A 16,462-nucleotide genomic window follows, 5' to 3' on the forward strand; every position below is an offset into this window, starting at 1 on the left:
CGTTTTGTCTGACTGATGAAACCTTATCAATAAAAAACTGAAGAAACTCCTCACAGGTTGTGGTTGTAGCGTCCAACAAAACAGAGGTGTGTGGATTTACAACTGAGTTTATAGTCTGAAATAACACAATGGGACGATGACAACTGCTCGAAATAATATGAGACAGATATTGTGCTTTTGCCTCCTTCACAGCCTTCTCATAGTCAGTTAGACTGTCCCTCAGAAAACCCAGAGACACCTGCAGTTTGTCCTTTTTCCATTTTCTCTCCGCCCGTCTGCAGCGTTGCCTGAGGGCACGGGTCGTGGCATTTAACCAGGGGTCGGATTTTGATTTCCTGGATTTGCAGCGCATTGGTGCAACAGAGTCCAAAATGACTGTGCATGTAGAGTGGAAAGAAGAGAGGATGTTATCTGGGAGTAATGGAGAAACCAGTCCATTCATGGCATAAAACTGAGAGTCCATGAAGGCAGCAGCAAAGTCCCCCGCTGTTGAGGAGGTGACCAAACGGCGGCGAGAGACAGGAACAAGTGGCTTACTAGCAGATGGAGGAGCAATAAATTCAAAAATAACAGGAAAGTGATCTGAAATAGCAGCGTCTGATATGTCCTTAAGTGAAACTGAGAGCCCAAAAGAAATAACCAGGTCCAAGGTGTGTCCAAGATTATGTGTTGGTCCATCCACAACTTGTGTTAGACCAAAAGAGTTCAGGAGGCTTTTAAAATTATCAGCCAGCTGATTAGAATGACAACAGATATGAATATTAAAATCACCACAGACCAAAAATTTGTCATATTTTGGGATAAAATCTGCCAGAAACTCAGAAAACTCCTGAATAAAATCCTTATTAAATTGTGGTGGACGATAAACAACAGCACAGAGCACAGGACAGTCGAACTCCATCACAAACAACTGAAGTTCAAAAGTGGAGTAGACATTAGAAGATAAAAATCGGCATTTAAAACTGTCTTTAAAAACCGTGGCCACACCACCGCCTCGACCTGATGCTCGCGGGGAGCTGAAAAACGAGCAGCCGGGGGGGGAGGAGCTCAGAAAAGGCGCTATTTTCACCTGGTTTCAACCAGGTCTCCGTTAACAGGAGAAAGTCCAGATCACGACTGGAGAAAAAGTCATTCAAAATGAAAGTCTTACTTGTGAGTGACCTTGTGTTGACGAGTGCCACACAGACTGAGCACACGTCAGTCTGCTGGGAGACACGACCGAGCGGGCGCAGGTTCTCCTGCACGCAGCCACGACTGCAGCTCCTCACAGGACGGCGACGCGGAAGTGGAGACCCGGCACCCCGGACAACCGGCCGGAGCCACCGATAGCGAAAAGTCAGAGAACGCCGCACGTCGTAGCCGTCATATGGTGTGAAGAATCCGGCTATGAATTGTCATGGAGCATGTTTGCAGGAAACAGCCAGGCACACTCTGAGCCGAACACGGACTCCTCCTCTCTTCCCACGTCCTCTGCGACGCAGACGCCGAGGCAACACGCCAAGCGGCCGGCGTAGAAAGTCTGGTACGGACGCTAAGACAGGCGGCGGGGGCAGCCGCGTCCCTGGCCGTCCGCCCGAGCCAGAAACAGCGAAATTCTCCAGCGAAGCCCGAATGCTGATAAGAGTCTGGCGATCATACACCAGGAGCGGTGACACATTCCATGCAACAAAGTGTAAAAACAATAAAAACGACACTAAAAGAAGCGAGTGCCGACGGCAGGCCACATACAACGGCGCCATCTTGTATAGAGACTGAAGAATCTCCATCTGCAGTCCTGCTGGCACCCTGCCCAAATCCAGAGGCGGTCTTGAGGCATCTCCACACATCTCTGACGTTGTTCTGGGCCAGCTGCTCCTCCATCTTTCTTCCATACTCCTTCTTGGCTGCACAGATCTTCCACTGGATCTCCTGTTGGACTCTATGCTGCTCCTCTCTGTCTCCCGAGTTGAAAGACCTCTTCTTATGGTATTTATAACCATTTCGAACACATAAATTTGTCCTGATCCCCATTCATTCAAATCAGTGGTCTTACAGACCAGATGCTCAGAAAATGTTAGACTCATTAATTTCCAAAGCTCTGGATTTTGAGCCACCTCACCTGCACCCGTGCTGTCTCAAACAGAGCACACTGTTGTTTTTAACAGGGTAAGTTCATGACTTCACATGAATGCACAGCTGCATTCCATCCACTCACAGTGATTTCACTCCAACAGTGTCACTCTATTCTGGAAACTTTGTAATTGATTCGCTATTCACGCGTGTGACAAACTGAGGGGGGGCGGTCCATATGGATGATGGATCAACTAAGACCACTAGTGCAAACCACCACGGACTGAACAGGAGGTCGCAGAGTACAATTTTTTTTTCATCTAAAAATAAAAAAATATAAAATTCTTCTGATTAACCCAGTGTCAGTCAGCCAGCTGCCAGTCTCTCCATCTGCAGCAGTAACATACAAATAAATTATAAAAAAAATCATACATTGTGATTTCCGGAATATTTTTTTTTAGATTATGTCTCTCACAGTGGACATGCACCTAAGATGAAAAGTTCAGACCCCTCCATGAGTTCTAAGTGTGAGAACTTGCAAAATCGCAGAGTGTTCAAAAACTTATTTTCCTCACTGTATATTCACAGTTCATTTCAAACACTATGAAGCAACCTTGTTTTGAACATTGTTCAGGAGTCTAAGTGACAAGGAACACATTGTGTGCTGTGCTGCCACCTGGTGAACACTGACACCAGATGGACAGTTAAGGAAAGTAGGCATATTGAGGTGACAAAGCATTTTATGACCATCTTGTCTGACAAGGCAGTTTCTAGCTGCTGTGTACTCGTATATGATGCAGAACGGTTGGAGAACTGATCTGTCATTGCATATTCCAGTGGTGTGGTTCAAAATGTCTCATAGATAATCATCAGTGTTCTCATTTGCCTCCTCTACTACATTTGAGAAGAACCCATGTCAAACTTCAGCCTGATTCTGAGTGATTACATTTTTCTTAATTTTTTTTCATAGTTGCTGAAAGGATCTTACCACAAAGTGGAGGAAAGACAGGTTGGTGGCCGCTGCACTTTTCATTCTGCTGTCCTTTTTCTCAACAGCCTTCAGAGTTTCAAGTGCCTGTGCAGAACATAAAGAGAATTCAATTCAACACTTTTACACATATGCAGAGAAATCCTGAATATTTGACTTCAAATAAGTTTTTCAATTATGAGAAAGCAAAAATCCAAATGTACAACAAATATAAGGGTTGATACACGGTTTAAATTTCAAAATTTCTAATGTAACTGAACCTTTTAAAATTCGACCATCATTCTATGCAGTGAGCTGAGGTGACAACTGGATGTGCTTCTTACAAGCGGCGGTGGTTTGTCATTAGGAGGCGCTGGGGTGCCGCCCCCGCTAAAATTTGACAGAGTAAAATCTACAAACATAGCAAAATTTGTCATTATATTAAAAAATGGAAATAAGCATTTACTTTTACCATAAAATAGCCTGTCAGCACCTGTCATCATTTAATAAAAGGGGTTTCACAATGTCTGGATTAATAACAACGTTTTGAATGCATCTGAAGGGCACCGGTCTAACAGCAATCAATGCCATGCCTTGAACTTGTGCCAAGCATGTGACCTGATGCTTCTCTCTGTTTGGCCCCTTAAGTTTGCCTTCAGGGAGCACAGAACTGCCCCCGGACACTCCAAATTTTATTTATTTATTTTTTTTTATTGACAGCGAAATGTATTGTTTTAGTGTTTTGTTTTCTCATGTGACTGGACAACTAGCGCTGTCAATCGTATACACGCTGTCACCGCAGCAGGTTATTTCGTCATGTGCAATGATCGTATATGTCAGCTGGTGGCGGTACTGCACCGTCTTTGTTTGCAAACCGCCAATAAACTTGACAGAAGAAGAAGCTGTTTGGTGTCCACCACCAGTGAATACACAGAAAACGTGGTTATTTCATTACAATCTGACCCATTCTGAAGGTGTTCACTGAAAGAGAAAAAGAGGATAAAGTGGGCCTGACCGACCTGTCTTACAGAAACAGCAGCAGAAAAGCCAAGATACAAAAGAAAACCATTGATTCAGATGGCTGTATCCAACTTCCAATTAACAGGACATCCGACTGATCAGGTTGGTATTATTATTAATTTTCTTATTATTATGATTACTACTCACTTTCTATCTTTATTATTAATCCTCTTTATTTTTGTGATTTTTGTAAATATTTTGTTATCTGTACAAATTACCTCCAGTCTATGGTTGAGATAAGCAGTTTGGAGAGCAGCAGCTCCCATCCAACAAAGAGACGTCGGGTCCTGAGACCAGAGAACCATCAGAGGATCACAGAAGAGGCGAGATGGCATTGAAGAAAGAAATCAGTATTCTCAGGTTAACACCCTCCATTTTTTTGTTGTGAGAATAGGTTGGCTGGTGTGAGCTGTCTGCCTTCTTGTGGTGCATGCTTGTAAATTGTTTTTTTTCCCCCCTTTGTTTTTGGATTGCATAGTTTTACCTTTAGGTAAACGCATTTTAATTGTCAATAAAATTATATCTGTGCTTAGAATCTTGAGCCATGAGACATCACATTAACAAGAATTTTTTTTTAAATGGTGAAAATGACATAGTAAAGCTTTATTTTATGGGAGCAAGTTAAACTTTGGTTGTTTTAGTACTAAAAGCTGCTTTTTTCATTCTTCCTTCTGTAGGTCTGCGACACCATATTAGGACACACGAGGGAACGATTCTCCATGTCATCAGTGCCACTTTGCTGCAGGGAGACTGGTTCACACAGTACCACACCATGTTGCCTGAAGATGCCCTCAGCAGCACCTTGAAGGCCTACCCGATGTTCAGAGGAAGAAAGCTGAAGACAGAGTTCAGTCTAATCTACTGCAAGGAGTTCAATGACTGCCGTGGTGCTGTGGACCTTTTCCAGTTGTTCATGAAAAATAATCTTGGAGAGGTAATTTCAGAGACTGTTACTCTATGAAAGATCTTCATCACCACACCGATGACCACTGCAGAAGCTGAGAGGTGCTTCTCACCTTTAAAAGAATCAAAACTTTTCTCAGAAACACCATGAACCAGGACAGGCTGAATGCACTGGACATGCTGTCAACAGAAAAGAAACTGGTGATGGAGCTGACAGGCAGCATATAATAGGTTGTATTGTGATTTTGATTTGTCTTTAGTTTGTTCTTTTGTTTCTCTCGAATGAAGTGCTTTTTTATTTTGTTTCCTCCAAAGGTGCCCCCCCCACCCAAATTTTTTTGCTTCAGCCGCCACTACAAGGTCTCTCCAAAGGGTCCTTGAGTAGTGAGTGCACTGTTACTAAGATAGAGGAGGCTAACAAATTGTAGTGTAAGGAACATTAACTACGACATTATAGTTTTGGTAATGATTGGAAGCTAAGCAGATGTGCCCTTTCCAGGTGGCATACCCAAATAGATGGGTATATTCGAGAGGTGCGGATGGACCAGTTGTCTGCCTGGATCGTTTATGGATAAGTTCCATAGTGTGGTGGAGGATTATGTCAAAACTAATTCACTGATTTTGACAAAATGTTCAACACAGCTACATATTAGGCCACGGAAGACTCCATTAAATTTTAGAGGTGATCTGGATCCGGATTCTGGATGCATGTGTGTGCAAGCATGAGCTTTTGACAAGTGCATAAGTTAGCGGAAGTTAGTGTGCATGCTGACATCCACGAAATGTCTTGTAAATCACTCTAGGGGTGTTACAAGGTTTCAAAAACAGCATTTTCAGTTTTAGAACTGTTTCTTTCTCACAAGCTTTTTCATAATACGAGGTCTGTTCCCTTTTTATTTTTTTCAAAAACCGGATGGATTTGAATCACGTGTGCTTGCACGAGCCAACCTTGAACCTTTGTGCGCATGCGTGAATTTTTTCACGCCTGTCGATTGCGTCATTTGCTGGTAAGCAGCCTTTGTGTGAGGATGGGTGTAGTCTCTCGTCGGATTTTCTTTTCAAGAAAATGGAGGAACGACTCGAGCAGCGCGACTGCATCAAATGTTGCCAGAAACTGGGCGACAGCCAGGTGGAAACCATTCGGATTATTCAGACGGCTTTCGGTGATGATCCTGTGGGCATCACACAAATTAAGGAGCGGTACAACCGGTTTAAAGACGGCCGCACAACGGTGGAGAGCGAGCCGCGCTCCGGGCGGCCATCAACATGCTGAACGCTGTGGTGATGCGGGACCGTCGTGTGACTATCTGAGAAATTGCGGAAGAGGTGGACATCAGCACTTTTTCGGCACATTCCACTGTGACAGAGGATGTGGCCAAGAAAAGAGTTGCAGCTAAATTCATGCCGATGGCTTCGGCACGAAGCTGCTGATGAAGCAAAAGCGCCACTGTGTTGAAGTCTCACGGGACATGTTGTGACATGCTCAACTCTTCCACCATTCGGAAGATTCAGATGGCTTTCGGTGGCTTTTCAGTCGTGTGACTATCTGAGAAATTGTGGAAGAGGTGGGCATCATTTTTTGGAGTCCAGCATGTTCTGTGAGGCTTCAACACGAAGGTGCTTTTGCTCCGCCATCAGCTTCCTGCCCAAGTCATCGGCACAAATTTCACTGCCACTCTTTTCATGACCAAATCTTCTGTCACAGTGGAATGTGCCGAAAAAGTGCTGATGTCCACCTCCTCCGCAATTTCTCGGATAGTCACATGACGGTCCCGCATCACCACAGCGTTCACTTTGGAAATGACCTGGTCATTTCAGCATGTTGATGGCCGACTGTTGCGCGGCTCGCTCTCCACCGTTGTGCGGACGTCTTTAAACCGGTTGTACCGCTCCTTAATCTGTGTGATGCCAACAGGATCGTCACCGAAAGCCGTCTGAATAATTCGAATGGTTTCCACCTGGCTGTCACCCAGTTTCTGGCAAAATTTGATGCAGTCGCACTGCTCCAGTTGTTCCGCCATTTTCCTTGCAAAGAAAATCCAACGAGAGACTACACCCATCCTCACACAAAGGCTGCTTACCAGCAAATGATGCAATCGACAGGCATGAAAAAATTCATGCATGCGCACGAAGGTTCAAGGTTGCTCATGCAAGCACACGTGATTCAAATCCATCAGGTTTTTGAAAAAAATAAAAAGGTCTGATACTTTTCTAACAGACCTCGTATATGATAAAGAGGTTATATTTACACAGAAACGAAATGGAGTTTGCAGTTAGCTAGACCAGCCACTGACAGTGCCACTCTACTCTGACTGGTTGTCACCCGCACCCCTCAAAAAAAAACAAAAAACCCGGAACCAAATCAAACAGAATGTGTCATGGGCTGCCTTCACCCCTGCCTTGTCTGTCCTTTTGTGTGTTGCTTATCTGTTTTCGCTCCAGGTGGCGTGCAAGCGGAGCTGAGGAACCTGAATCTCACCTGCAATTCATCTACTCCTCATCATCCGCTGTGTATTTAAACCCAGGTTTCCAGCTCATCAGTGCCAGTATCTCACAGCGAGAAGCCACAGCTTTCCACAGCGTTCTCATGAGATAACCTGGCTTCTCTATTTTCCACAATAGAGTTTGCTGTCTTTTGGTGTTTCCAGATGCCTTCCTGTGCGGGCTTCCATGCATCAACGCCTGTTCTTCCTGTAGCCTGCCTCCAGAGCTCCTCGCTCTGCTTCTGTCAGCTACGTTTGCTGTTCGTCTGCGCTCCTGAGATTTTGTTCTCTGGAGTACCTCCCTGGAAGATCCATCTGCATATTCCTGAACTGAACTGTCACTTATTCTGACCTTGAAAGAACTATCAGTTATTTCTGACGCTGAACATTTCTGAGCAATTGCCAGCTAAAACTGAAGTGACTCATTCTGTGCTGCTGCTGCATTGCACTGCTGAACTTTGAACATTTCCTTAATTAATTCCTTCCCCTCACCTCTGTCTGCTCGTCTCCTTAGAACACGCCTTCATCCTCAACTGAGTAAGCAGCCACCTGGCACTGGTTCCTGCCCTGGGTTCCTATCAGCACCTTTTCCTCCTGCCTGATTCTCACTGTGCTGCAACTCCCGGCTTCCACCGCCTGGGGTGGGCCGTGTCTCCACTCTCCAGGCCTCCTGACTCTTTGAACAATTTGTTTCACATTTATTGTAAATAAATTTTCATTTGCTCATTCAAACTCTCTTCATTGTTCCCTGCATTTGGGTTCATTACCAGCCTAGTTCGGTTCAGCGTGGACCCCTAACCATAACAATGTGACTTTTTAACCTCTTAAAATAGGTCAAGGTTAGCCATCTTTGAACTTGTTCAATGTCTGTGTCCCAAGAATGTTCTCTGTGAAGTAATAGGACTGTACGTATGCTGAGCACAGACAGACAGATGGACGGACACAAAGTCTTCACAATACCCAATGGCCATATTTGATGGCCTCGAGTAAAAATTGCTTGAAACATTTTAGTTTATATATAATGAGCATAAAATATATAACATTTTCACTTTAAGAAGAAAATAACAAAAATATCTTCTAATTCTGAGATGCACCTGTGTATGTGAAAGAACATAGCTTGTTGCTGACACTGTATATACACCTTTTTGTTATTGCTGTTATGAACTGTTTGGAAGCTGAGGAAAGGAAATGTCAGAAAAGTCTACGTGTTGAAAAAAAAATACTCAGTATTGTTGGACTGCTGTCCTTGAGTCACTTTGGAACAGTTATATTTGAGATTTAATTTCTTTTATCATTTAAGGGTGAAGCAGTTTTGATTTCATACTTGAAGCGTTTCCTGAAAAATGTTTGTAAGATTTGGCTCAAAGGTGAGCATCGCAAGGCACTACTTCATTATTTACTGTGGCTCTAAACTATGAGACATTAAATCGGCAAGATGCCTTAACTGAACAGCATTGCCCACATGGTTGAGAATAATCCACTGACCTGGTTTAAGTCTTTCTGCCTGAGGTAGATGATGGCTTTGTTAATCTCCATATCATTGGCAAGCTCAACATACTGAGAACTCTTCACCATCTCAACACACCTAAAGAGGAAAAAAGAAAGAAAGTGGAACACCTCATAGTGCCACTGAGAGAATGCATTACGACATGTACACACACATATATATATAGTGAGGCACATAAGTATTTGATCCAATGTCGATTTTGCAAGTTTTCCCACCTACAACGAATTTCTACCATAGGTACACTTCAACTGTGAGACAGAATCTTAAAAAAACAAACCACACTGTATGATTTTTAAATAATAAATTTGCATTTTATTGCCTAAGTATATGATCACCAACCAACCAGTACGAATTCTGACTCTCACAGACGTGTTAGTTTTTCCTATTCTGCACTCTTTACCTGTATTAATTGCACCTGTTTGAACTCGTTACCTGCTTAAAAGACACCTTTCAGAGTGGCCTTTTATTGTGGGCAGTCTAAGGCACACCTGTGCACTAATCATGGTGTCTAATCAGCATCCTGATATGGCACACCTGTGAGGTGGGATGGATTATCTCAGCAAAGGAGAAGTGCTCACTATCACAGATTTAGACTGGTTTATGAACAATATTTGAGAGAAATGGTGATATTGTGTATGTGGAAAAAGTTTTAGATCTTTGAGTTCATCTCATACAAAATGGGAGCAAAACCAAAAGTGTTGCGTTTATATTTTTGTTGAGTGTAAAATGATAATCAGTGTTGATGTAGAAATCAACTAACCAGTCAAATCCAGTGACAAAAGAAGAGTCAATGGCTGGAGCAATGAGCTTGGCAGCAGTCATGATGTACTTCTCAGACAAGGACTTTCTGTAATATAAAAACAGGGAGAGAAAAGGGCATAGATTTAACAAAAGAATGCCACAAGTGCCAAATATGGATCAGCACGATATTCCCATAGTCAGCTGAAGTAATTCGGCAGCACAGTCTCGTTGGAGGGCGGGCACTAAAGGGTTAAAATATGACACGTACTGTATGATGCAATAATCCTACATCCGGGGACATCCCTCTCTGAGTTTTTTGGGCAAATTACATGGCAAACAAAGTTAAAATGCAAAGAAAAAGTGACAATGCAGTGAAAACTGGACATGTGCTGCAGTTTGTTTATGACCCGAAGCTCAAACATGTCGAGGCGGTTGTGCAGGTGAGAGAACGCAGCTACTTTGATTAGCTGTGTCAGTTAACACTTACCAACACGACCTCTCCCATTTGCCTCGCCTTCCCTTCTCCACTGGGAACCGAAACAAACTGCACTTTTTGCGACTGCTTCAGCGATTGCAGACGAAAACAAAAGAATACACCGTTTATTATCCATGCGAAGTTATGCTGTGGTCAAATCCCGCGATATCAAGCAGGGGTTCAAATGAGACTGCAATGCCCTATTAGTTGAATTCGATATGTGGTTTCAAACTGGTTCCAAAAACGGCAATAAGACTGCAGAGTTTCAGGGATGAATTCATGAAAAGCATACTCACAATAGATGATCAGTACCGTTCCCAAACATGTTTGAACCCCCCCACCCCCAAGCTCAGTTTGTTTGAGGAGTGTGAGTGCTCCTTATCATGCCTGTTGTCATGAAAAACATGTATGATCGGTAACAGTGTCAGAGCACAGATCCTGGATGTGACTTCACTGATGTAAGTATTCCATTTCACAATTACAACTAATATTATTACTAGTGGTACTTGAATAGCACAGTCATCAGTTCTTTCAAGAGCATTTGGGGTAAAAATGCATCTGGTTTCTTACATTATTGATGAAAGTGAATTGTTAGCAGCAACAAAAGCTGCAAAGAGCCATTCACATCTGCTACCTTTGCATATATGTTGTCATCTGGGCAACACAATTGATAAATTGTGTATTGCATAATTTATTTGGTAGGGATGTGGGATGTGGTCATTGCTGAAAAACATCTAGAAATACACTCAACAAAAATATAAACGCAACACTTTTGGTTTTGCTCCCATTTTGTATGAGATGAACTCAAAGATCTAAAACTTTTTCCACATACACAATATCACCATTTCCCTCAAATATTGTTCACAAACCAGTCTAAATCTGTGATAGTGAGCACTTCTCCTTTGCTGAGATAATCCATCCCACCTCACAGGTGTGCCATATCAAGATGCTGATTAGACACCATGATTAGTGCACAGGTGTGCCTTAGACTGCCCACAATAAAAGGCCACTCTGAAAGGTGCAGTTTTGTTTTATTGGGGGGGATACCAGTCAGTATCTGGTGTGACCACCATTTGCCTCATGCAGTGCAACACATCTCCTTCGCATAGAGTTGATCAGGTTGTCAATTGTGGCCTGTGGAATGTTGGTCCACTCCTCTTCAATGGCTGTGCGAAGTTGCTGGATATTGGCAGGAACTGGTACACGCTGTCGTATACGCCGGTCCAGAGCATCCCAAACATGCTCAATGGGTGACATGTCCGGTGAGTATGCCGGCCATGCAAGAACTGGGACATTTTCAGCTTCCAAGAATTGTGTACAGATCCTTGCAACATGGGGCCGTGCATTATCCTGCTGCAACATGAAGTGATGTTCTTGGATGTATGGCACAACAATGGGCCTCAGGATCTCGTCACGCTATCTCTGTGCATTCAAAATGCCATCAATAAAATGCACCTGTGTTCTTCGTCCATAACAGATGCCTGCCCATACCATAACCCCACCACCACCATGGGCCACTTGATCCACAGCATTAGCATCAGAAAACCGCTCACCCACACGACGCCACACACGCTGTCTGCTATCTGCCCTGAACAGTGTGAACCGGGATTCATCCGTGAAGAGAACACCTCTCCAACGTGCCAAACGCCAGCGAATGTGAGCATTTACCCACTCAAGTCGGTTACGACGACGAACTGGAGTCAGGTCGAGACCCCGATGAGGACGACGAGCATGCAGATGAGCTTCCCTGAGACGGTTTCTGACAGTTTGTGCAGAAATTCTTTGGTTATGCAAACCGATTGTTTCAGCAGCTGTCCGAGTGGCTGGTCTCAGACGATCTTGGAGGTGAACATGCTGGATGTGGAGGTTCTGGGCTGGTGTGGTTACACATAGTCTGCGGTTAAGAGGCTGGTGGGATGTACTGCCAAATTCTCTGAAACGCCTTTGGAGATGGCTTATGGTAGAGAAATGAACATTCTATACACGAGCAACAGCTCTGGTTGACATTCCTGCTGTCAACATGCCAACTGCATGCTCCCTCAAATCTTGCGACATCTGTGGCACTGTGCTGTGTGATAAAACTGCACCTTTCAGAGTGGCCTTTTATTGTGGGCAGTCTAAGGCACACCTGTACACTAATCATGGTGTCTAATCAGCATCTTGATATGGCACACCTGTGAGGTGGGATGGATTATCTCAGCAAAGGAGAAGTGCTCACCATCACACATTTAGACTGGTTTGTGAACAATATTTGAGGGAAATGGTGATATTGTGTATGTGGAAAAAGTTTTAGATCTTTGAGTTCATCTCATACAAAATGGGAGCAAAACCAGAAGTGTTGCGTTTATATTTTTGTTGAGTGTAAGTGATGTTTCACACTCCCTTACAGTGACATAGGCTGTGTTTCCAGGTCTATGGTTCTTTGCAGAATTGAACTACTTTTGAAGTATTGGGCATTTTTCTGCTGTTGGGTGGTTTTGAGTGGCAATTTGATTTAGTTCGAGAGATCAAGCAACTGTCTGTGGGAACATCCTCAAAACTACAGTCATGCCGTGTACAGGGGTAGGACGTCATCATTAATACAACATAGTGGAGAATACTGTTGAAATTAAATCCTGTACCATCTGTGCACATTACTGATCCAGCCTGAGACCACTGAATTAGGTGAATGAGCATGTGTCTGAGTTTTGTTTACTTGCCGATCTCTCTCCATCTGGTGAAGCCTGTCATTCTTGATGGCATCAATGACCATATTTAAGGAGGTGTCATCCTAACAGATGAGATCATATGAAAAGTTCAAGATTACGGCACATGATATTGACATATGTGTTCAACATTTACATAATGTAAAAGGGACTGGACTGTCCAACAAAAGAAAAAAGTAGGCAACTGAAATCAGATACACTAATTAAGGTTTGGTCATTGTTGACAAAAGGGACATCACCACTGGTCATCAATGAAATATTGCATTATTCTGTCATTATTGTGTGATCTTTTATGGCCTTTGTTGGCTAGCCAAGCAGTGGAGTCCTGGGATTCGTGTGATAGAGCATGAAAATCAAGATTAAATGATAAAGACTGTTTCCTGTGTCAATGCTTGGAAATGTGCATTCTATAAACTGGCAGTAGGTCACCAACAAAGTCACGTTCATGGGCGTGACATGTCACCTCGTAACCTCGCTGTGGGGGAAGGATTTGGAGCTTGTGAAGGAGGTGGCGCGATACCAGTTAGATCTGGTGGGCCTCGCCTACATGCATAGCCTCGGCTCCGAAACCACTCTCCTTGATAGGGGTTGGACCTTATTCTTCTCTGGAGATACCCAAGGTGTGAGGCACCGGGCAGGTGTGGGGATACTCACGCGTCCCCGGCTGAGCACTGCTACATTAGAGGTTACGCCGGTAGATGAGAGGGTCGCATCCCTCTGCCTTTGGGTTGCGGGGGCGGGAAAACTCTGTTGTTTGTGCGTATGCACTGAATAGTCCAAACCCGAATGTTTGTTATTGGACTTCTGTGCTAGTGACGGACTGTCCATAATGAACACCATGTTTGAACATAAGGATGTTCATTAGTGTACATGGTACCAAAGCCCCCTAGGCCAATGATCAATGATCGATTTTGTAATTGTATCATTTGATCTTGTCTCAGAGTGATGCTGAAAAACTAATTCATGCATTTATTTCCTCTAGGCTGGACTATTGTAATTCATTATTATCAGGTTGTCCTAAAAGTTCCCTAAAAAGCCTTCAGTTAATTCAAAATGCTGCAGCTAGAGTACTGACGGGGACTGGAAGGAGAGAGCATATCTCACCCATATTGGCCTCTCTTCATTGGCTTCCTGTTAATTCTAGAATAGAATTTAAAATTCTTCTTCTTACTTATAAGGTTTTGAATAATCAGGTCCCATCTTATCTTAGGGACCTCGTAGTACCATATCACCCCAATAGAGCGCTTCGCTCTCAGACTGCAGGCTTACTTGTAGTTCCTAGGGTTTGTAAGAGTAGAATGGGAGGCAGAGCCTTCAGCTTTCAGGCTCCTCTCCTGTGGAACCAGCTCCCAATTCAGATCAGGGAGACAGACACCCTCTCTACTTTTAAGATTAGGCTTAAAACTTTCCTTTTTGCTAAAGCTTATAGTTAGGGCTGGATCAGGTGACCCTAAACCATCCCTTAGTTATGCTGCTATAGACGTAGACTGCTGGGGGGTTCCCATGATGCACTGTTTCTTTCTCTTTTTGCTCTGTATGCACCACTCTGCATTTAATCATTAGTGATCGATCTCTGCTCCCCTCCACAGCATGTCTTTTTCCTGGTTCTCTCCCTCAGCCCCAACCAGTCCCAGCAGAAGACTGCCCCTCCCTGAGCCTGGTTCTGCTGGAGGTTTCTTCCTGTTAAAAGGGAGTTTTTCCTTCCCACTGTAGCCAAGTGCTTGCTCACAGGGGGTCGTTTTGACCGTTGGGGTTTTACATAATTATTGTATGGCCTTGCCTTACAATATAAAGCGCCTTGGGGCAACTGTTTGTTGTGATTTGGCGCTATATAAAAAAAATTGATTGATTGATTTGATCTGAGGCCACATGTTCTGGACACCTGGGTGAAGAGAGGGGCAGAGCTGTCACCTGATCACCATCTGGTGGTGAGCTGGATCAGAGGGTGGGGGAGGACTTTGGAAAGACCTGGTAAGCTCAAACGGATAGTGCGGGTGAACTGGGAACGCCTAAAGGAGCCCAATGTCTGACAGATCTTCAACTCACACCTCCGGCAGAGCTTTTCTAGCATCCCTGTGGAGGTTTGGGGCATTGAACCAGAATGAGCAATGTTCAAAGCTTCCATTGCTGAAGCTGTAGTGGGGAGCTGTGGCCTGAAGATCTTAGGTGCTTCAAGGGGAGCAACCCTCAAACACCATGGTGGACACCGGTGGTCAGGGAAGCCATCAGACTGAAGGAGTCCTTCCGGGATATGTTATCTCAGAGGACTCTGGAGCAGTTGCAAGGTACCGACAGGCCCGAAGAGCAGCAGCATCTGCTGTGGGAGAGGCAAAGCAGTGGTTGTGGGAGGAGTGTGAAGTAACCATGGAGAAGGACTTTCGGTCGGCACCATGGTGCTTCTGGCGGACCGTGAGGCTCCTCAGGAGGGGAAAACGGGTAACCATACAAGCTGTCTACAGTAAGGATGGAACTCTGTTGACCTCAACTGAGGATGTAATCTGGCGCTGGAAGGAACACTTTGAGGAACTCCTGCATCAGACCGGAGCACCCACTATAGTAGGGGCAGAGCTGGAAGCTGATGGAGGATTTTCATCAATTTCCCCGGTGAAAGTCACTGAGGTAGTCAAAGAACTCCACAGTGGCAAAGCCCCGGGGGATTGATGAGATCCAGCCAGAAATGCTGAAGGCTCTGGGTGTGGAGGGACTGTCTTAGATGAGACGTCTCTTTAGGATTGCATTGAGTTCTGGGACAGTGCGTAAGGAGTGGCAAACTGGGATGGTGGTCCCCATATTTTTAAAAAAAGGGGACCAGAGAGTGTGTGCCAATTACAGTGGCATCACACTAGTCCAGGGTGCTGGAAAGGAGGGTTTGGCTGACAGTGGAACCTCAGATTGAACAGGAACAATGCAGGTTTCATCCTGGCCGTGGAACAACTGATCAGCTCTTCACTCTCACAAAGATCCTGGGGGGGGGGGGTCTGGGAGTATGCTCGTCCAGTTAACATGTGTTTTGTGGACTTGGAGAAGGCATATTATCGGGTACCCCGGGACATACTGTGGGATGTGCTGTGGGAGTATGGAGTGAGGGGGGTCTCTTCTCAGGGCCATCCAATCTCTGTACTCACAAAGCGAGAGCTGTGTTCGGGATATCAGCAGTAGGTCAGACTTGTTTCCAGTGGGAGTTTGCCTCTGCCAGGGCTGTGCCTTGTCATCAATCTGTTTGTGATATGCATGGATAGGATATCGAGGCATAGTTGGGGGAGGAGGGTTCATGCATCTGGTAACGCTGTCCTCTGGGCGCCTCCCTAGGGAGGTGTTCCAGGCACATCCATCTGGGAGGAGACCCCAGGGAAGACCCAGGACTAGTTGGAGAAATTATATCTCCACACTGGCCTGGCAACGCCTCGGGATCCCCCAGTCAGAGGCGGTCAATGTGGCCCAGTAAAGGGAAGTCTGGGGTCCCCTGCTAGAGCTGTTGCCCCCCGGATAAGCGGGTGAAGATGAGTGAGTGAGCCTTGGCTGCGACCACAAGCTGCATCAAAACAGGACTGTGCATCTTCCCGACCGGTGCCGTTGACATCTTCGCCCTTGGGGAGACAGGGAGTTCATGAC

At 44.8% G+C, this 16,462-nt stretch overlaps 1 protein-coding gene across 3 annotated transcripts in view; it reads right to left on the reverse strand.

The window, feature by feature from the left end:
- ift88 (intraflagellar transport 88 homolog) overlaps positions 1-16,462 on the reverse strand; it is a 146,840-nt gene that overhangs the window by 45,258 nt on the left and 85,120 nt on the right. For all 3 annotated transcript variants that reach the window (XM_034186160.1, XM_034186159.1, XM_034186158.1), the window contains 4 exons: positions 12,845-12,915; positions 9,690-9,776; positions 8,908-9,007; positions 3,038-3,124 (listed from right to left, as the gene is read on the reverse strand). In XM_034186160.1, coding sequence (XP_034042051.1) covers positions 3,038-3,124; positions 8,908-9,007; positions 9,690-9,776; positions 12,845-12,915 — 345 coding nt within the window. The remainder of the gene's footprint in view (positions 1-3,037; positions 3,125-8,907; positions 9,008-9,689; positions 9,777-12,844; positions 12,916-16,462) is intronic.

The sequence above is a fragment of the Thalassophryne amazonica genome, chromosome 14 (assembly GCF_902500255.1).
Source record: "Thalassophryne amazonica chromosome 14, fThaAma1.1, whole genome shotgun sequence".
NCBI classification, from domain to species: Eukaryota; Metazoa; Chordata; class Actinopteri; order Batrachoidiformes; family Batrachoididae; genus Thalassophryne; species Thalassophryne amazonica.